This window comes from Paramisgurnus dabryanus, chromosome 11, assembly GCF_030506205.2.
Source record: "Paramisgurnus dabryanus chromosome 11, PD_genome_1.1, whole genome shotgun sequence".
NCBI classification, from domain to species: Eukaryota; Metazoa; Chordata; class Actinopteri; order Cypriniformes; family Cobitidae; genus Paramisgurnus; species Paramisgurnus dabryanus.
This window is the reverse complement of record NC_133347.1, coordinates 938,255-960,636: the sequence shown is the minus strand read 5'-3', so window position 1 is coordinate 960,636 and position 22,382 is coordinate 938,255. Positions and strand designations below refer to the sequence as shown.

At 36.3% G+C, this 22,382-nt stretch overlaps 1 protein-coding gene across 3 annotated transcripts; it reads right to left on the bottom strand.

Annotated features, from left to right (window-relative positions):
• Positions 1-907: 907 nt before the first annotated feature.
• asic1a (acid-sensing (proton-gated) ion channel 1a) lies at positions 908-20,824 on the bottom strand. Of its 3 annotated transcripts, none has more exons than XM_065248194.2 (11): positions 20,526-20,824; positions 14,714-15,142; positions 13,700-13,895; positions 8,593-8,740; positions 6,502-6,626; positions 6,279-6,429; positions 5,822-5,878; positions 5,509-5,662; positions 5,304-5,395; positions 4,952-5,031; positions 908-2,484 (listed from the first exon to the last, which is right to left on the bottom strand). In XM_065248194.2, the coding sequence occupies exons 1-11, from the start codon at positions 20,603-20,605 to the stop codon at positions 2,365-2,367; spliced, it is 1,632 nt and encodes a 543-aa protein (XP_065104266.1). In that variant the 5' UTR covers positions 20,606-20,824; the 3' UTR covers positions 908-2,364. The 3 variants fall into 3 exon arrangements, with proteins under 3 accessions (XP_065104266.1, XP_065104267.1, XP_065104265.1); XM_065248195.2 differs by having other exon boundaries at positions 6,502-6,629; positions 20,587-20,823; XM_065248193.2 differs by having other exon boundaries at positions 6,502-6,629; positions 20,526-20,817.
• Positions 20,825-22,382: the final 1,558 nt, after the last annotated feature.

Below are 22,382 nucleotides of genomic sequence, written 5' to 3'. Positions count from 1 at the left end.
GGTTGACATTTACATAATCTCAAGTGATTGATCGTGCAAGTTAACATGGTATAAATCATAAACTTTACAAAAATGTATAACACTAACAATTTTAGCCATATTGCAGTAATAATAACAATGATAAAGCTAAACTATCATATAATAAAAACTAAAATTAACAATAGTTAATTGTGAGATAATCAGAGTAGCTATGCAAATTTGTGGGTTCATTTGTGAAAACAAAACAAAAATAAATAAAAAAGCAAAACACATTAGGCCTACTGATAGCAAGTATGGTCATATTTTCTGCACTGACATGAACTTTAGTCTCAGTTGGACATAATGGCTTATTCAAAGCCAAGTTGTAATTTGAGCCCCAGGCAAAACAACACTTGTGATGCTGGATTTATCTTTTACTGTATCTTATATAGACTAGCTTGAAGGTCCATAATCTATTTTAACAGAATAAGTCATCAAAACTGTCAGGTAAATTATGTCGCAATGCAAATTATTTTAGAAGTCTGAAAATAGACTTTACTGCCTTAAGAAAATATTTTTTCCTTTCACTTTGCCAGCTTTTATGGCTATGTTTATTGTAAGAGCCATTTAGTTACTTAAGATGTTTTGGATTAATGTTTTCTAAAAACTGAATTTACATTGGATAAAATCCTTTTTAGGAGTAAAAATATAATTTCTCATAATTTACTTAACAAAGAAGTTGTGTGGTATTAAAAGGCAGAAATTCCAATTGAACAAAAGAATCCTCTGTTAGAAAACCACAAAGTGAAAATTCCATGAGAAAAAATGCCTTGGGGAAGGAATTCTACAATCTGAAGGAAGCTTATAGATTATTAAGGGGAAAACTTTTTACCTTTACATAATACAACGAAAGTGCTGTTCACACAAACACGGAGATCTTCCAGTCAGGTCAATGTAAGGCATAATCTTATGCATGTTTATTTATAAAAAAAATCATATTTTACTACAGCCCCATGATAAACATCAAAACAATACAGAAATGTATATTATAAACATTTAATTTACATATTTGAATGTTGCTGCTTTTTTAAAAATAATTATTTTTAAATTAACTAAATTTGGGAATTTAATGAAAAAAAGACCACACTACAATGTCAGAAAAAGTAAAAAAGCTGTTACTGGAATGGTACCCTTTCAAAAAGGCATAATATGTAACATTTATGTAGAGATTTGCATCTTTGAGGTACTAATATACCTCCTAAATGTGCAAAGGTGTACTTTTTGGAAGAGGTACCACCCTAGTGACAGCTTTTGTATACAGTCAGAAAAAACATTGGTCAAAATATGTACCCCAACTCTCACTGGGTACCCTTTAAAACAGTTCAGATTTGTTCCTAAAAAGTTTAAGTAGTATCAGAGTTGCACATTTGTACCAAATTAATACATATATTTACCTAATGGTACAAAATAGGACCTTTTTAAAGGATACCGTGACAGCTGGGATACATATTTTGACATTTTTTCTGTCAGTGCATATAAAATAGCCGAACCCATTTAAATCAGACATAAGAACATAGCCATAAACTTCACAACAAAATGCAGAAAACACTACATTCCATCAGCTGGTATTTGACTTATAATAATATATCACCACAATACTTTACCTTGAAAAAAATAATCAACACCCTGTTGGTTCAACCTTTGCCCATCCTTCCCATTAATATCACATGTAATATATACATGCACAAAAACACTCATACAAACAGACACATGCATGTGCAAGCTTTCTCTCTTCCACACAGCCAAAGGACAGAATGGCACCCGACAGACACTTATACAAACATGCAAACAACACACATACGCACATGCATGCTCCTATACACGTGCACACACAAACACACCACCTTCAGCAACAAACGTGATGTTGCATACATACAGAAAGTCTTGGAGACTTTGCATGCACTCCATTGGGTATATCTACGGTTGGACTTTCTGAAGTGACACAGGCTGATGATATCATGCTCATATCATAGATGCCTCCAAGACCTACTATATAGGCATTTGTACAATAGTTCACACTCTGAAATGATTTGTCTGTCACATTGCATTCACAGCCATATCATATCCATTACGATGCTAATATATAATATCTGACATTAAGTAAATCCTCAAGCCGGCTGATGCATTTCCATCTGATGCCCTGGCACACAAAAGAGCCATATTCATGTTTCGACAATAAAAGCGACATCATAAACAGCTTGTTCGAAAAACCACAAAATATTTTACAAACTTTTAGAAAAGTTAAAGAAAGTATGATTCCAGACAGAACCATGCTAAATCTGGTGTATGCAAAACATAATCTGTGTGTGTGTGTGGCAGGCGAACAGCTGGAAAATCGCAGGAATGTTAATGAAATTTTCCAACGTGACATTTGACATCATCCAGGCCGAGAACTGTCCCATGATCAGTGTTACTGTTATTCTGATGCTTCTTGTGAGAACAACGACATAACCTGTATTTCATTACCTAGACAAACAAAAAATAGACAAAAGTTATTATATAGTTGCCTTCTACTATTAAAGTCCAAGGGATAGTTACCCACAAAATGAACATTTTGTCAACATTTACTCACCCTCAAGTTGTTCCAAACTTATACATTTCTTTGTTCTACTGAACACAAATGAAGATATTTTGAAAATTTTTTGTAACCAAGCAAATCTTGGGCACCATTGACTTCCATAATAGGAAAAACTAATACTATGGATGTCTAGGTGCCCAGACCTGTTTAGTTACAACATTTAGTTACGAACCCTGACAAAAGATATTTGTAAGACCAGCACCAAATGTCTGAATCCACAGGGAACCGTTTTTTAATTCCTAATGAATTATCATCTGAAACCTTTCTCAAAGAATTCACATCTACCCCCGAGAACCCCCCCCCCCACTGTATGTATGTATATTAGGCAACACCCCTGGGCTTGCGGGAACCAATCAGTGTATCATTGTCAAAGTGCTTTGTTCTCTGGATATTTAGGGAAAATGGTAAAAGATTTAGGTGGGATTTTCTATATTTAGAAATGCACCCCATGATGCTGTCCTGGCACAGCATCATGTATTTTTATTTCATTTTTGAGGAATCTGTAACCAGATCTCCATCCTCACCAGGTATGCAATGTTTTTTTGTTTTATTGTTTCGTATTTGAATCGGATTGTAAATTGGCTTCTGAATTATGTTTTACCTACCTGGTTAATAAATTGTTACATTCATTCTAATCTATTATTGACTCTTCAAAGTTACTATAATGTATTACGATATTCTTTGTCAGCATAAATCTAGGACCGTTGTATAAATTCATGCTAATTGTCTATACAGCTGAACTAAGATGTCCAGCAATTACATTACTATAGGCAGGCTATAAAGAGATGGACTTCTGATCATAGCCCTTACTTTGATTAAGCTGTTGTATGGCATATGATTCGCTATACCCGGTTAGACGGTGCTAACTTAGAACTCTGGTCATAGTTTATGTTCTGTATAAAGACGGTTTCAGCAGTAACAACATAAACAAGCGGCGTCCGTGGTCCACACGTAACTTCCGGTAAACTCCGCTAAGAATAAATAACAACAAAGTACTTTAAACATAGTTTATTTGTCTAACAAGCAAAATCAACAACACGTAGATTACCTAGGAAACTAAAACATTTGTTATTTTCGACGAGGTATTTGTTCAAGAGTTCAGTTTAGCAACTAGTCAGACCATTAAAAAAACTTAAACCGGAAGTAACGTTCAGCGTATCGCGTCACTGCACGTGCGCCCGATGAAACAGTCTACAGGTAGTTGGCTGGGGTTGCGTAGGTATTTTTTAATAAGGGCACGCCAGCATGGGGCAGTTGCTTCAACCATTTCCTCTGGATTAAATAATTAGTCTGGATAGACCCTAACTAAGTTGTATGTAATCGTGATTACTATTGGCAGGCTATAAGGAGATATGCATGGACCTCTGGTTATTACCCCTTCTTTGATTAAGTTGTTGCATAGTATATGATTCACTATACTGAATTAAAAGGCGCTAGTTTGGACCTCTGACCACGTATGGGTTTGTAATAAGTTGTATCTAGATGGTCACAGTGACCGGTGTTGCCAGACCTCCAGTGTGGTCGAGTTTATGTTTCAGAATCCGCACAACGGCCGGTGTGGGCTGAAACGACATCGGTAATCGAATGAACGAGTTCAATGTAAACATGAGTAAATAGAATGATCAAACGTTTATCCAAATTCTACAATTACATAAATTTGATTCATAAACAAAATGTTTTATCTTTTTGGAGTCGGATAAAGTTACCTAAGTTGCGTAAAGCTAAAACGTCATTGGTAAGTGCCGGAACAGACCAAACATGTGAAGGTCCTTCTGCCATGATGTTTGGTTTCCGTCATTGGGCCAAACAGATGGATATATATTTTATTTTGTCCCTTAAAAAATATTACTACAGTTTACTATAGTAAATACTATGTTTTACCATCCGTCCACTCCCACCTTCTTACCTCCCAGATCATCTTTATTTTGATCATCTTTCATTTGTATGCTTTCTGTATTGTTCATCATTTATGTTATTCTCTCAGGTTCATAGACGTTGATTTTCTTGTATTTTATGGCATGCAGGTGTCAAGACCACATACCGCCACCGACTGTCTGCATTTATAACTCATCTTATTTTTCACACCATTTTGATTGAAGACTTGTTTACCTCGCTGTAAACTTAATAGAATGGGATAAATGAGATTCGACAGTTATTGTATTGCTTCAGATGACTTTGAAATACAGCACACAACTTAAAGGAATCTTTTGCAGTAACTTCTTTTTTGTGCTTAATAGAAGAAAGTCATACTAGTTCGGATTGACTTGAGGTTGAATATATGTCAGTTCACCTGGAAACTTAAAAACCGATCCCTTTAGTAAAATGCCATAAAAGGAGAGGACTACAATATCTTACCTCATAAAGGTAGTCAAAAAGCTCCAAAATTGTGAGAATACTCGCTCCAATGAAAAGCCCCATCTGTCCTCCAATATCACCTACACAGATAAACATATGAAGCTAAAGTAATGTAGATGTCATGTAAAGGTCTACAACACTAAACTACTCACATTCCATTAGAAAATGTTGTGCAGAACTTGTTGCTAGTTTGATTTGTGTGTTTGTCATAGCATTTCTGTGCAGATGTTAAAGCATTACTAAAATTTCTAAATGTATTATTATGCGGTTGCCAGTGTCGTTGCTACAGTAGATGGCTGTTAGGGTGTTCTGGGAGGAAATCAAGCCTACTAAATGGTAACATCAGACGTACCCAACAGACCTGCCACCTCATAGGCCTTCCTTTGTTCAATGGTTTCATAGTTTAGAGCTTCAAAGAACACATCCAGAACCAGAACGTTCTCACTGAACACACAACACAACAGAATATCAGTTCAAATGCAATACTAATGCACATCTTTCTGACAAATACAACAATACATACTGAAAGTAAACAAACACTATGTCACATAACTTACGCTATATATTTTTCAGATTTGCTGTATTTCTTGGCAAGGTATTTGACCGATGCTTTGCTGGGGATCTTGACGAAAGACAACTCTTTATTATAGCGAGTGATGTTACACGGAGTCTCGCATGTGCAGTAGTCGCTGTCTGTTTTAACCAGGAAATCTGTGCAACATGATAAACAAATCATTACAGGGCATACATTACAATCGTAAGCAGATTAACAGGCAAAATGTGGTATTAAATGTGCATGCATTGGGCAAGTATAAGAGTAACATAAAGCTACAAGATGACTTGAGAGATAAAACAATAAAAGTTACTTACCAAGTGCAGGATGTGCACATTCCTTATATTGCATAGGGGTGCAGTACTGTGCATCACCTGCATGTGGAACAATAATAATTTCGTAATCATCGTCATAAAATTCTTCATTTTTCCTCACGTATTCCAAATTCTTTTCTTTTTGTTCCTAACAACTTCTGTTTGGTTATTTGCTCACAAAAAACAATTTAATGACTTTAAAGACTTTCTTAAAGACTTTAAATAAAGCACAAGCATCAAATGGGCAATTTTTTCAATATTGAGACTCGACAGCATGTCGACTGTTCCCTCGATTCAGGTACATTTACATTTATGCATTTGGCATATTTATCCAAACCAATTTAGGGTGCATTAGAAAGTTTACATTTAATGAGTATGTGTGCTCCTTGGGATCGAACCACAACCTTTTGCGAAGCTATACAACTTGGTTAAACATATGCAGGTGCTTGCTGTGACTTACCAGGCATATGCACCATGCGACAGTTGCAGTTTTCCACCAGGTAGCGCGTCTCGCAGTCCGTACGGCAGGCGCTGATGCTGTACGCCCTGAAGTAATCTGAGCTCGGTGGACTGGACTTACAGCTTCCCCACGGAGCAGGCAGATACATCAACTGAACAAAAACAGCATGTGTTAAAATAATCAGATATTGTAAAAATGATCTAAAGCTCACATAATCACCCACTCGCTGCTCCTGGCAAGATACGAATGTCTGGAATCCTGGTGCAACACCAAACCCCAGCTGATCGATGAACGCAGGTTCATCTTGACTGTGAATCTGAACTTTGATTCCTGCCTCAAACGATGAATCTTCTGGGAGAGAAGGAGAGCGTAAGATGAGGTTCTTACATCCTACCCGACAAGCAATTTTGCATTTAAAAGATGTCTAATAGCCGTCCAAACACAGCCCACATGTCTACGCTAAAATTTGGCTGTCAGTAAAAAAAAGATTTACAAGTCATGTCAACAGAGATGAGTTGTCACAACTTATAAAATATAGTTGAGAAAAGTCACCTGTAGTTATAACAACTCATCTCTAGTCAAGATAAACAAGAAAAACAAGTTATTTGGGCAAAGACGACATGTAACCAAATTCAAGTTAATTTTGACTAGAAGTGGGTTACTCATAGCTGGACTACACTGCAAAAAATGACTTTCTTGCTTAGTATTTTTGCCTTGTTTTCAGTACAAATATAAAAAATCTTCAATCAAGATGCATTATCTTGATGAGTAAAATGACCTAAGAAATAAGTCTAGTTTAACTCTTTCCCCGCCATTGATGAGTTATCTCGTCAATTAAGAAAAAACGCTTCCCTGCCAATGACGTTTTTTTTAAGGCAATCCATATTTCCGCTATTATCCACCAGGTAGCGCTGTTACTCAACTTATAAAACACAAAAAAATCCACGGGTCAAAAACAGTAAAAACCCAGTGTATGTTTTGATCATCATTCTGAAAAAGAGGACAAATGAAGATTGGCTGAAACAATCCTATTTTTGTTTGAAAGCAGAGGGTCTGTTCTTTCATTTGATAGATTGTATGTATTCAGAGGACCTGTTGCCACTATTTAATTTAATGCATTGGTGCAAAAAAAAAATGATTTATTGAAATATTTAAAGTTGCAAACTTTTTTTATTAAGTTGTCCAGACGTGATAATGTTGATACTGTAGTTACATCAAGTTAATATTGTGTGTAACTTCAAATTAATTATCTGTATTAGTTAAAACATTATTTATGTTGTAGTAACTCAATGCATTTAGCTTGATAACTTCAGGTTCTCAGCATGCTTTGCATGGGACTTGATAGTGAGAGTAAATGTAGAAATATGGTGTTATTTTATGCATTTCTAATCAAGATGAAAACATGAGAAGACTTTTAATGATTATTGTTCTGTATTTTTGGTATTTAAAATATTTTTTGTTATGTTGTTGAGAACAGTTGAGAACAGACTCACAGAGCATTATCTTGCTGTTTTAATCAGATGGCATTTTGATAAAAATGCTAAAACTGGTTGTCTTCTGCAACCTGACAAGTGTTGTTAAATAAAAAAGTTCGAATCATTTTAGTAGTTTTGTGTAAATCTGTGTCCACAATTGAATCAAATTTAAAATGCAAAAAACCCCAAGTTAAAACAACTTAATCTTTTAATTATTCAAAGCAATTTTTTAAGTACATCCAACTTATTATAGTTTGTTGGCCTGAATTAATTTCAGAAGTAGTTGTCTTAACTCAAAATAATTGATGCAAACTGTTGCGTACATTTTTTTGTTGAGTCCAAGCAATATTTTTTAGAGTGTATATTTTAAAGAAGGCATTCAACTTTTGTAAAAATCATAAAAAATGCAGGGCTGGCAGGCAACTTTTTTAAAATCGCTGGCAGGGAAAGAGTTCAAATATACAATTTGTGAATTTGTGTTTTTAACAGGCAAAAACATCTGCCAATGGAGTAAGAAAATGTGTTGTACATTTTTTTACTTGATTTAAGTGGTTTTTTTTAAAAAGTTAACTTATTTCAAGATTTTTTCTTACCCCCATTGGCAGACTTTTTTTGCTTGTTTTTTTGCACAAATTCACTTACATTTTGATTATTTTTTTGCCTAAAAACTATCATTATTTTCTTAGGTTATTTTGCTCATCAAGAAAATGCATCTTGAGAATGTTTAGATATTTGTGTTTAAAACAAGACAAAAATACTAAGCAAGAAAGTAATTTTTTGCAGTGTACATCAGGTCATTGGTAGATGGTGAAATGCCGGCACGTGTGGTCTTTCTGTACCTGTCTCTCCCCACACAGGTAAATATTCATCCTGCTGAATGTCCAGCATGATCTCCAGTCCGTTTCCCATGCCTCCTTTAACACTGATCAGCGGAGGCCGGATTTCACCCGAGTTAAACGTGTAACACTTTCCATAACGTGTAAAAACCTGTGACACAGGAGAAATAAAGTCACATTAAAACACATGCACGCATATAGATGAAACGTAAATGTGTTTTATTTATAAATAAATAAAATTACAGTGTATTCCAAAAAAGCTACACTTCATCTGGAGGTATGTATTGAGTCATTAAAGTTTAATAAGTATGCCTCTTAGATGTTTAATACTATGGTATTCAGTTGGAATTACTTTCTTTTAATATGCTAATTATTCATTTCCATACAAAAGTACCACAACACATTTCTATAAGGGTCTACATCAATTTTCACCCCCCCCCCTCAGTAAATAAAGTGATATTGCCAGGGCTGTACTATTTTGTTTTGTACAGCTAGTAAAAATCTTATTTCATAAAATTGACATGAGACATAAACAACGAGAGCGGCAGGAAAAAAGTCATTTCAGACCTGAATTATTAAAGGAAGTTGGTTCCTATGGAAACAGCAGCAAATGAAAGAAACAAGGAAACACACCGGGCGATGTATTCTCTCTCTCTCTCTCTCTCTGTTCTCTTTGATACGTTAATTAAACATTTAAAGCGCCTCTCAGCACAGCTCCATCTGCTTGAATGTGTTTTTGCATTTCTAACACAGAGTAAGAGATATTGAGTTTGTATTCATGCTTCATATTGTCCTGATCCATTAGATCCAAATCAAAGTGATGTCCTGCCGTCCTCTTTAGCCCTGTGAGTGGTAAACAAACGTCGCGCATCAATACAGCAAATCCTGCCACAAACCGAACCAGTTATGTGCCTTGAGCCTCAAGCACCCTTGACAGTAAAACAGCACACGTTACTCTCATAATACTGCAATGACAAACATACACAACTTATAGGCCTACATATTTATGTCCACACCCTTACAGCACTAAATTTAAACTGTGCGTCTTTAGTATATCTTGACAACCTGAGCTCACGGGTATTCGTTTATATTTTAAGAGTTGGCTAATTTGTGAATTTATACGAAGTGAATAAAAAAACATACGATTATCATAAAAATAACGAAACCCCGCCTCTAACCCTATTGTCCTAGATGCAAAAGCTTATCATACTATACAAAAATGTATTTTAATACAATTTAACCACCTCGTATAACCAAAAAATGGTTTCCGCTGGCCAAATAGAGTAAGCTTTCAACATGTTCGTGACCTGTCTATTTCCAAAAAAGATTCATCTTTAGCTATTTTTTTTTACATATTGAGGGAAGCAGCAGACCAAACAGAGTTTAATCAGCGAGTAACAGTGCAGGAAAATGAGCTGGAAAGTGATTTTGTTGTAAAACACACATTAGTGGCAATGAATTTATCAGAACATGATCGACTCTAGAAGAGAAAACATGCCCAAAATGTTCTCATTATTTTGGCATTAGTCACATTTTAATGTAAGTCTGGAAAGAACTTTAATGGGTAACTGGGTTAAAGTATTTGATAGTCTGTGCATGTGTCCTCATTCTTCATGCAACATCCCCTCCATCCGGTGTCTCTCCGGGCAACACTCTGAAGTCCAATTAGCTGCCATGATTAGCAGTAAACATTATTTAGATGGGGGTGAATACAGATGGCATGCAAAGGCACTTTAATCAATGTCTCATTGCCATGTGTGTTTATTCATTTCACAATAATTTATCCATCTACAGATCTTAAATTGTGTTTTAGACTTTAAAGAAGTCTCTGTGCAGAAAAGAGAAGGGATTTGTGTTTTACCTCTATCTCTATTTTATCTCTCTGTGGTTTCAAAAGGATATTTTTGCTGAATAGTAAAACAGAAAAATGTCACATTCCACGAAAAGATGACAAAATATGGCCTGAAACTCTAAAGCTCAAATTTGTGATAAAACACCTGTTCTCAGGGTCGTTGTAGATGCGTACAGGTTGGCAAGTGCCTCACATGACTCTTTTTAAGCCCCTCCCCAATCGTCAGTCTTTATTGATTGATGATTGGTACGATTGGAACTGGTAAGCTGGACTTCCGTCATCAGAGCGGCCATATTGAGCGTTGCTTTGTCCCACATTTGTGATCATGGACCACAAACCAGTAATATAAGGGTCATTTTTTCACATTCTAATGATGTATGGTTTGTTTAGGATAGGAGAATATTTGGCTGAGATACAACTATATGAAAATGTGGAATCTGAGGGTGCCAAAAATATTGAGAAAATCGCCTAGTAGTCCAAATGAAGTATTTAGCAACTGCATCCTCATAAATATAATATATTATATATATATATTCACAGTAGAAAAAATACTTAATGAAACAATATCTTTACGTAACATACTAACCGTTTTAGGCGATAATTTTGGCTATTGCTACAAATATACCCATGCTATTTAAGATTGAGCACTGGACCACAAACCAATCTTGTTATATCCAATATCTTTGGCTTAGTTAACACTAAAATATATAAAATACACAAAATGATATACTCAGAGAAGGCACCGTAAAAAGTAAAAAGTTGGATCAACTTTAAAAATTACTTAAATTGGTAACACCTAAAAATGTAATTTATTTCAAAAATATTTTAAGTGAAAAATGTAGGTTGAAAAAACTAACATTTTGTATGTGTTACTAATTAAAGTAATTTTTTAAGTTAATCCAACATTTTCTACTTTTGACATTTCTCGTTATTTCAAAATATGTGTTAGTTTCATCATGTGAACCATGTGCATAATGCGTCCTGTCAAAATACGTGCCTGCTGCACCTGCATCGAATGAGTTTATGATAAAAGAGATGCTTACGTTCACAAAATACTCGCAAGACTAACTTAACACTAAACTTGATAACACATGCGATTAAGCGAATATCGTGCAAACGCGAACGTCACTTTTATCATAAGACGCATGTGCAGCAGGCACTTATTTTGACAAGACGCTTGGTGCAAAGTGTTTACATGACGTGCCGAACACATATTTTGACATGACAAACCACACACATGAAGGGATAAACACATGTTGTGACGAGCTTCGCATCATACACCCTTAAAAAAGAAATCACCGGCCTCCACTGGTCATCATGCAGAGATTTGACGTGTTTAAATCGATCCGCTTTTCATACTAGCTTAATTTTGTTAGATAATAACTTTAATATTCTAGTTTCACAAAAACCAATCATTCTCATGAAATGCTTATAAATAGCACATAGTGTGACAAGTCGTGCGATACATACGCCAAATTCCTATTTGCTAGTCCTTCCCATTCACTTAATATGTATTTTCGTGTCATTTTATGTATTGGTTTCTCTTTTTTTACATTTTTAAACCATGGTCGCTTGGGGTTAGAATTGTGGTTTGGATGTCATTTTGTAACAAAAAGTTGTTTTATGATGAGACGAAAAGATGCGCCATATTAAGTGAACGGGAAGGACTGCCGTATCACATGCATGCAAAATTGGAATTTGGCGTATGTATTGCACAACTTTTCACACCGCGTGCTATTTATACCCATTTAATGAGAATGGGCTGTAAAAACGTGATATATGATTCCAATGTTTTAAAAGTAATTCCACACAAAAAAGCTGCATAAAGAGCAGTTGAGGTAAATGACTTCAGTTATCAAGGTCAATGGAGCAAGAACTATTCCTTACAGAACCAAACCCACCATGCTTTTACACATCACTACACAGTATCATATAAAGGGCTGGGTGCGGTTAAATGCAAGAACCTGCATCTCTAAATCTAAAAACACAAAGTCCAGTGCATATCACAAAGCTATTTTTTTTCCAAAGCACCGAGTCAGTGAAGTCAGAGATGAAGAATAGCATGTCCCAGACGTTCTCTTACACTTCACAGCAGATCTAATATTTAACACTGACCTATTTTACAGGCTGCAGGGTATTTCAGACATGCTGTGGCAATTTAAAGCAGCCCAGAGGAGTGGGGATTTTAAGCGTTTGGCAAATGAAAGGTGAGCAAAAATGATTAAGGAGGAAGAAACACGCAGACTCTGCCAGACTCTTTCCTCATCAGAGAACTATCGATGTCTTCATATAGATATTTATATTTAGAGATGGATAAATCCCTCCACAAGATGCTCATGTTGGCATTTGTATAAGTAGGACATTATCACAGAGACACACACAAAGGACTTCAGATGCTTCAAACAGGGATGGGGGAGTCAGGTCCACATGTCGCCATGGAAACTTGGAGAGAAGCGCAGTTACATCACTAAATCAGCTTACTTGCACCCTATCTGTATGGTGTCACATATTGTTTATATATGCAATCATGTAGTTAGCTACTCAAAGTTTAAGCTCATTCAAGTAATTCAACTGGTCGACAAAACCATGATTTGAACTATGTTTAGTTTCCAATGTTATTTTCAATGCATGTAAGTTGTTTTGGATAAAAATTGTTGACAAACAGTAAATATTGTATTGGCGTTTGTACACTGAAGCAAAAATCAATTTGACCCTGCCTGTGCAAACCCATCTAAAGTCATTTACTGTTTTGTGCTTACTGTAAAATCATCCTACATAATGGAAAGAAAATTTTGTGAAAATATAACTTTGATATTTGATATTGATTGGTCATGTTGAAGATTAAAACCAATGTGAAATCAAACTTTGATGCTCCTCATCATTATGGATGAGATCTTTAAAATGGATTTTCCAAATATGGTCAAGCATAACCTTTATAAATGAAGCGTAGTTGATTTAATTCAACAATAAACATTTTTTGGACTTTTTGAAAGTTGCTTTATCCAAAAAACAAAGTACCAGATTTTGTGTTCCAAAACGGGAGCCAATTGTAAAACAACAAAACTGTAAACTTCATTCCAGTCATATATAATGCAGTGCTGTCAAATATTACACTCCTACGCTTATGGCAGACCGCTGACAGACAACAAAAAAGACGCTTCTGGCTCTTTCAGTACCCCAGAGAGCTCGGTCATAAATAAATACTGCGGTACAGGACGTCAGCTTTAAAACTGCTGTGATGAAAACTATTTGTCTCACCACACTGAAGTCTTCAGGTTGACACGGCGCACCTCTGAACTGGCAGGACATGAGCATTTCTGTGATGTCATGTCCCGTTCTGTTATAAAACTCCCACATGTTGAAGGGCCGTGGTTTGAAGATGCGAAAATCTGCTTTGTTCTTAAGAACCTCCATCACGCTTTCATCAACGAGAGGAGCGTCACGAATCTCAGATCTGCACAGAGAGGGAGAGATCTCATTAAATTTTATTATGTAATCAGTTTTGATTTCTTTGTGGCTGTCTGCGTGCTGATAAAAAGCCAAAGGTAGTTTCAGACTGGTCTGGTTTTACAAGAATTGTAAAAGTGAGACCAGCCAAACCAGTTTAAACCAGGCTAATGTATTGCACATTTGTTGAAGATTGAAAATCTTTATTACAGTGCATGTGAATACAACAGTAGTTATACTTGCAAGAAAATAAATGATCATAAGAAAGGGAGCGAGAGAGAGAGAGACATTGACTGTGAGCAAACAGAGATTTGAAATGCAGCAGCAAGCGTGACTCGAGTCCAATTCAAACCCAGATCACATCACAACCGCTGGGTGTTACACTGCAGCAACTAAATCACGACTTCCTATTTTGCCAAGTGGAAGCTGATACTGATGGGTGAGCCAAAATTCACATTTCATTTAGGATCGAAATATGAAAAGATTTAACACGGGCAGCCCACACTCCATCTGTCGCTAACTGTTCACTTTAATAAATTAAAAAGAAATAATAGTCAGGATGCAAATTTCACTTGGGGATTTCCCAAGACAAGATGGGGTGATACAGAATCACAGCTCAGGTGCTCTCAAGAGTCTCTACTTCAATTTCGGCTTTTTAATAACGCCACACTCATTATTTACACTCGTATGTGCTTGTGTTCAGGTAGGAAAGCATAGGTTGAGAGGATACAATCGAATGGGTGACTCATACCACAATGACTCATTCAGTTTATTATAACTTAACCATGGCATCTGTCGCAAACACGCCAATCTGCGTTCACCCACCTCGAGTTCAGCAGAGCCAGCAGCTCCCCTGCGTGGTACAGGTCATTGCGTGTGATTCTGCTGAAGCGGATGGAGTTCAGATTGCAAATCGTCACAGCAGGGAAGACCATGACGGGAGTGGAGATTTCGTCTAGCTTGGTGACGTGGGGGTATTCCAGGTAGAACTGAATGCGATCGATGCAGACGTACAGCAGGAAAGTCAAAGAGCTTAGGAAAAAAACCACCCACAGGCAGCATTTGGCCGTAATCTTGTCATAGGAGAAAATGTGAGAGATGCCGTGCAGAGTCGAGGTGTGTGCAAACACCTGCAGAGAAGGCGGGTGCTTGTAGTCAATGTCCATATGTTCCACTTTAAGATCCATTACTGATGTCTTCATCGGAAATTTCTTTCTTGTAATGTGGCACAGGTGGGAAGTTATAAAACTTTCCCTGTAAAGACAGAATATGCATATTTTAGTTTCTGTGTCATTATTATTTCACTTTATTCTGAGAAAATGCCATCTAGTATAAGGTTTGTAACAAATCAGCAATCACAAGGTATATATATACATATATATATATATATATATATATATATATATATATATATATATATATATATATATATATATATATATATATATAATAGAGATGCAATAATCGTCGGTAAACATCAATAAAAGCAATTTTCATACTGTTCGAAAGAGAACAGGAAAATGCAATGAATTTGAGCTCTGTTTATAGAAATTGTAAAAAAAACATCACTAGTTAAATGTTTAATATTAATGGTCATTATATTATGAATGAATAACATTCAGACAATTTTATCTAAATTTAAAATTTAAGCTCAGAATTTAGTTAATATAAGTTAATATAACAACCAAACTATCGGTATCGGCAGATATCAGTCTGAATAAACGTTATCAGTATCGATGGAATAATTTTTTGCACTTTATTCAGAATTTTTTATAAAGATATCTTGTATATACCTGTCTAATTAATATAATCGTGCATGTACTTGTATTTTATTATATTGACTATTTTTTTTCATGTTTTATTGTCTATGGATTTTTATTGTTTATTGTAAAGCACTTTGTCTGCAAAAAGCGCTGTATAAATAAAATGTACTTACTTACTTACTTACTTACATACATGTTGCATAATTGTGCTTTGAGTGTAAACTTAAGCTTAGTTTAAAAAAGAATTTAAGAAAGCTTAGCTAAATATTACATATGTGACCACCCTGGACCACAAAACCATTCTTTAATGGATAGTTCACCCAAAAAATACAATTCTGTTATCGTTTACTCACCTTCATATTGTTAGAAATCTGTATACATTTCTTTGTTCTGCTGAACACAAAGGAAGATATTTTGAGCAATGTTTGTAACAATGTAATTCATTGTCTTTTCTAAAGCCCGGTGCACACTGTGAGATTTCAGGCATGATTTAGCTGTCTGGGACAAATTTTGAAATCCTAAAATATTCCTGGAATCTTAGACTAAAATCTGCTGTCTTTGATAGCTAGTTTGACATGTTCACAGAGAGCCGATTAATGACCGCTGCGATCAAAATTATCCTCTGACAAAATTCTGGCAGTGTCAGAAATGTAGACACACAATCTTGCTGTGTGACATCTCCCTACGACACCCGATGACACAATTAGTGCGACAACAACAAACCAACGCAGACAAATGTTGAAAAGAGCCAGGTGGACATACGCGCTGGCAATACAAATTCCAGGTACTCGTCTCCTTCGTTTTTCGTCTTTTATGCTCAAGACAAGTCATTATTAAAATACGCTAGATGTTGATTTGGTTTGCTATAGCCTTGATTCAGCGTGGGTTTTTTTTTTTTTTTTTTTTTTTATTGAACAAAATTGAATAATTACAATCAACAATTATGAATAGCATTATAAGAAAAGAACAAAAATACCAACAAAAATGATTCAGTGTGGGTTCGCCCAGCCGTGGCCGATCGATGACGTAAAACTACTGAGGCGTTTGTTTGTTTGCGTGCGTCCGATTTTAAAAGTCTTTATGTTGATGGAAACTTAGGTCATACAGTGTGACATGGACTTTAAGGGATAGTTCACCCTAAAATGAAAATTCTGTTATTTACTCTCACTGTATACATTTCTTTGTTCTGATGAACACAAAGTAAGATACTTTGAGAAATGTTTGTAACCAAACCGTTTGTGGACCCCATTTAAAGTCGCCATGAAACGGAAGTAGCGATTGCCTTATTTTCCCCGTGGTGACGTATATCCGAATGAAACGGCTTTTGAGATGAAATAAGGCAGGGCTGGATTTGAATTTGTCCATCGAGATCTGATTGGATCGTTTGAAGTTGGGTCGTGTTGCTAATTGCTAATCACTGCGATCTTCTCCCGGACCCCGCCCACCTGCCATACTTTTGACCGGAAGTGAAGAGAGATCGTTTTGAGGAGGGGAGGAGATTTGCATTTTTGATTAAAGATTATGAGCACACACGAATTTTTAAAAAATAATGAAGCTCACAGATAAGTCATTTGTTAATAATACCACACTATTAAAAATACATATATAGTTTTTCATTTCAATTTCATTGCGACTTTAATTCTATACATGGATATCAGCTCAGTCCCGGCGCCATGGGCGGGCTTAAGGGGGCCGGGCCCGCCCTGTGAGTCACCAGTGCCCGCCCTGGACGAACCTGCGGTCTCCCTTCACCTGTTCATCAGCTCCATGTTTTTATCAATAGGCCACTGTTATTAATTAAAAGTTATTGTTTTGTACATATATAACTCCTGAATAAAAATAAAAATGTGTCTGATTTAAAAAAATATATATTTTAAACGTATTTGATTGGTTTGTCAATAGTGAGCGCGGATATGTTTGGTTGTTTGCTAAGCGCGCCACCGCTTAACGTTAAGACACGATTGAGTGCTGCCTGCAGTGAGATTGACACGTTATGGTTCTGCTGTTATCTTTCACTATTTTCGCTGCTGAAACAACAAAAACAGTCAACATTGCATCTAAAATGTAAGTGGCTTAATATTAATTACTTGTTTAGTGAACTGTCATTAAATCTGTCACATTTTCAACCGTGATGTGATGCTGCTTAACTATATCATGTTATTAAAAAATCCACATTTTACCGCAGTATGTTTAACCCACTTTGTTAACACACTTTGTGTTTGCTGTGCTTATTTGTTTAACTTTGCGTTATTACATTATGCACTTTCGGTCGCCATTGATTAAAGGATGCAGAATCATTATCCTGTTTTGGTGATTATTGCCGTTTTTAATCAGACTAGGCAACTTGTTCGGTCGAGCAAGTAAAATTCTCTTTCACTTGGCCTTTTAAAAAATCCACTTGTCTCTGATATTAAGCGGACAAGCGTTGATGTCGAGCCCTGCGACGTGTTTTTATTTGCGTTTAGATTGCTTCAGTAAGCTAGGTCCAATCTTTACAACTTCTCCGTTGTATTGCGTTAATGGAGAGGTATGTTAGTTCTTCTTCGCTTTTTTGTCCATTTAATTCATAATTAATGATATTATGCATTGCAGTGAGGTTGTTCTCATTTGTGCCACCCCTGTAAAATGAAATGCCCGTCCGTGAATTTGTGTCTGGCGCCGGGTCTGTATCAGCTGACATCACTTACTTGTCTTCCACCATTTTGAGGACCTGTGGTCGCAAAAAGAACTAAGCTATGCCTTCAATATGCTGTGAGCATCAAAATCGCTATTTTAACAACACTAAGAAGGCTCAACACAACATGATATTTTGCTCTAAGTATAGCCTATGTCTCTACACGTGAACTCGAGCATTGAGAACATTGTTTGTGAACACAGAGTTAACTAAAAAGAAGGTTTTGAACAACTGACTTTGGATGATTTGGCGTCCGCTCGCCGCCTTCTTCCCAGTCAGGATGTATCGATCTCCAATTGCGACGTAAGGAGGGAGGAGAGTAAAGATTAATATCTCCTAAAGCATAGTTCCATAAAAATGCACGGATAAGTCGTTGTTTTGTCGCAAGTGAAAAACAATATTGACCTAGTTGAAAAAGGAGCCTCATATGAGATTCATTCATTCACATTCGGAAATCGATTATTTACGTCTGGCAGAGATGACGAGCGGACACCATAACAGCCAAAGTCAGTTGTACAAAACCTTTATTTTTAGTAAACTCTGTGTACACAAACAATGTTCATAATGCTCGCGTTCATGTGTAGAGATCCAGGTGATACTTCGAGCAAAGTTTCATGTTGTGTCGCGCCTTCTTATGTTGTAAAATAGTGGTCGTTCGGTAACAGCGGACAGCGGCTGAAGGAACGCATCAGGGATCGAGAAGGCATCACACCCTAACCAAGATATATTTTTTTAAAGTAGCGTTTATTTTCATGACAGTCGAGATGCGACATGTTGTCTTTCGTAGCCCTTTACTGTATCCCTAAGAATCATAGACAGTAAAAGATAAGAAATCCGTCAATCGTAGCAAGGTAGCCAATGCTTGTCAATAGCCTACTGGTACTCGGTAGGTCCTCAAGATGGCGGCATGACGTAAAAGGTCACATGACTGAAATCCATCTATAGTAGGGAAAAAAATACTATGGAAGTAAATGGGGTCCACAAACGTTTTGGTTACAAACATTTCTCAAAATATCTTTGAGTGTGAGTAAATGATGACAGAATTTTTATTTTTGGGTGAACTATCCCTTTAACCACGATCTTGATCGCACAGTGTGGCAAGCAACAATCCTAAAGGACTCACAGTGACCGGGCTTTAGTCAGTGGTCCTCCTGTTTCCTGCTTGATTACAAATATCTTCTGTTGTGTTCAGCAAAACAAAGAAATGTAAAGGTTTGGAATAAATAAATAAAAGACAGATTTTTCATTTTTGTATGAACTATCCCTTTAAGTCACATGGGTATATTTGTAGCAATAGCCAACAATACATTTTAGGGTTCAAAATGATCATTTTCTGGTTTTGTGGTCACATGTACAAATGAGTCATGTCCCATAAGAAATACTTTTTTAATTAAAAACAATGGAGGATTAGCAAAAAAATCTTAATTAAGTCCTAATTGTAGTGAATTTATGCTTTTATGCTGTGAGCATTTTGTTCTCCATGCATTTTTTTGTATATTACAGTAAAACTTTTTTTTTATACACTTTAATATAGTTTGTCTTTTTGCCAAATAATTTGTCAAAATAATTTCTATAACTTAATTTAATTTTCTCAATTTTCTCATACATCCCTTATATTTCAAAGGTTTAATGGAAGCCCGGGTTCATTAAAACAAATATTGTGCACATATGCCCTCCAGGCGTTACTTTTGGCCACTGTTTTCTGTAGATGAAGAGGGCAATTCAAGTTCCCAACAGAGCACTGTTATGTCTGTATGATAACAACTCAATCAAAATATTGACATGCACATCGATAAACCTCTCAGCAACTACAGATGAATCAACGGCGAAATGTCAGTAAATCATAATCATAATTACGGTTTTACTATGAAAATCATCAATGAAAATCGCAATCCATCGGCACGCGCACAGTCATTTCAGCTGTGTGTAAAATATCAATACAATAACATCGCGATGCAATCAAGGTTCATCATGCAAAACACATTTTCTTAAGATGTTTGTAATGAAGTGTCCCCCGGACATGTTCTTCGTGAGATTCTGTCATTAAAACACAGCTAAATAGCATATGAAACATTAATATGATGATTTATGCACCGCGTGTAAATTCAGCTGGTACTGAGACATTGTAGCGCGCAGATGGAAGCGACAGTGATGAAGAAAGTAGCGCGCATCTCACTTGTAGCGCGCGCGATCCATTTACCTGAAGCGCTTCAGAAAGAAGCTGAGCATGAAAACAGACGCCAGATATCCACACAACACACCTCTTCTGCAATAATGCATATATCAGCATTCCCAGCCATCCATCCGACAGACTGATGGAAACCCATGTCTTTAATAAAATGGGTCGGGAAAAGCAATGCAGTGAAGCACGCGCACGGTCCTCTCTCCAGAATTCTGGTCCTGAGGCTTTAATGGCCGAATGATTGCGAGTGTGTGTGCGTGCGTGTGTGTGGGTGTGTGTGCGTGCGTGTGTGTTTTGAAGGCGTGATTCGCGTGAAACCCTGGAAATGTAAAAACTACCATTTGTGTTAATATCTTTTAAAACCTGCTCTTTCCTTGTTCAGTGTCATCACTCATGCACTTACTGTTGTTATTGATTCTAATATTAAACACCAACACCCTTCAGCAGTTTACAGGTCATGTCTATTTAACATCACATGACATCTTTAGTCACATGGCTGCATAATAAGGCTTTGCAAGTACAAATAAATATTCATTACTTGCTAAATATGAATCAGAGAGAAAACACACACACACACACACACACACACACACACACACACACACACACACTCACACACACACACACACACACACACACACACACACATACAGTGCAATCCTGTCCGATGTGGTTAAGTCAAGAGAAGATATGACATACCTGTTTTTGACAAGATATCTTAGAAACAGAAGCACTGTATTATACAATCACACAATGTTTTATTGCATACATCACAGATCTTGTCTAGTTAAATTATGTTACATGTTTAGTACCCTTATTTAAAAAAAAATCCCAAATGCATTGTATTCAGTTGCTTCCAGATCAATGCATCAGGCTGAATATTACATTCATGTGTCTGTTCTTTATATGGTGTCTCAATGCATGGTTTAACAACACCTGTTTTGGTTTTTATTTGATTTGGTTGAATGGTGAGATATTGGTTTACATTGGGTAACTCCTTAAAAATAGATTTGTTTCTAGAAGCGGTTTGGGTGAGTCAACTATAACTATTCCCTAAACAACATTTTTGTTATTATAGAGTTGCATGGAGCTGATATGTCACAAAAAGCAATAAAATAAAGGCAAAAAAATAAAATCAACCCAGTGTACATTTTTTATGTTTCCAATCTTATTGTCAATGATTCATGGGTGCATTTATTCCCAAGAAGAAAATACTTCCCGAAAATGTAATAATTTGCTCTGTCAATTAAATAATTTTTCTTTCGCCATGTCCTCATTTTTCATTAAAAACTAATATACAGAAATCTGGTCCTTAAAACAACCAAAATTTCAAATAATGGCAACTGTATGAAACCATGTTTATTAGTAACTTATTTATTTACAGCACGGTTAAGAATAATGACACGGGCGGATTCAGTGTGAGCAGATGGGGCGGGTTCACAGAGTCTCTTGAGTTTTAGGATTCTGGCCCAACTTACAAAGAGCAAATCAGCAGTGGTATTCAAACCTGAGACCCATGGTAGAAGGCACAGATGTGTCAGACATTTGCTACGGAGGCTTAAGCTGAGCTCTGTGGATTGGCTGAGTGGGAGAAGCAAACCTCAGCTGCGCTTACCCCGGGGACCTCCATGCTTGTGTCGACAAGAGCCCAAGAGAGTTTCCAGAGCCAGCTTCACAAAGGCCTGAAAATTATTGTTTCTCTCCCTTCGGCTCTCCTGTGAGGGAGAGACAAATATGTTGACAGGTAACATCATAAAAATTTAATAAAATTATCCCCCAGTGTCAAATAGAAATAAGAGAGCAATTTTCTGTCTCATCCCTGACAAGACATTTTCCTTCTTATTTCTCAACAGTTTCTTTCCTCTACAGCCACTG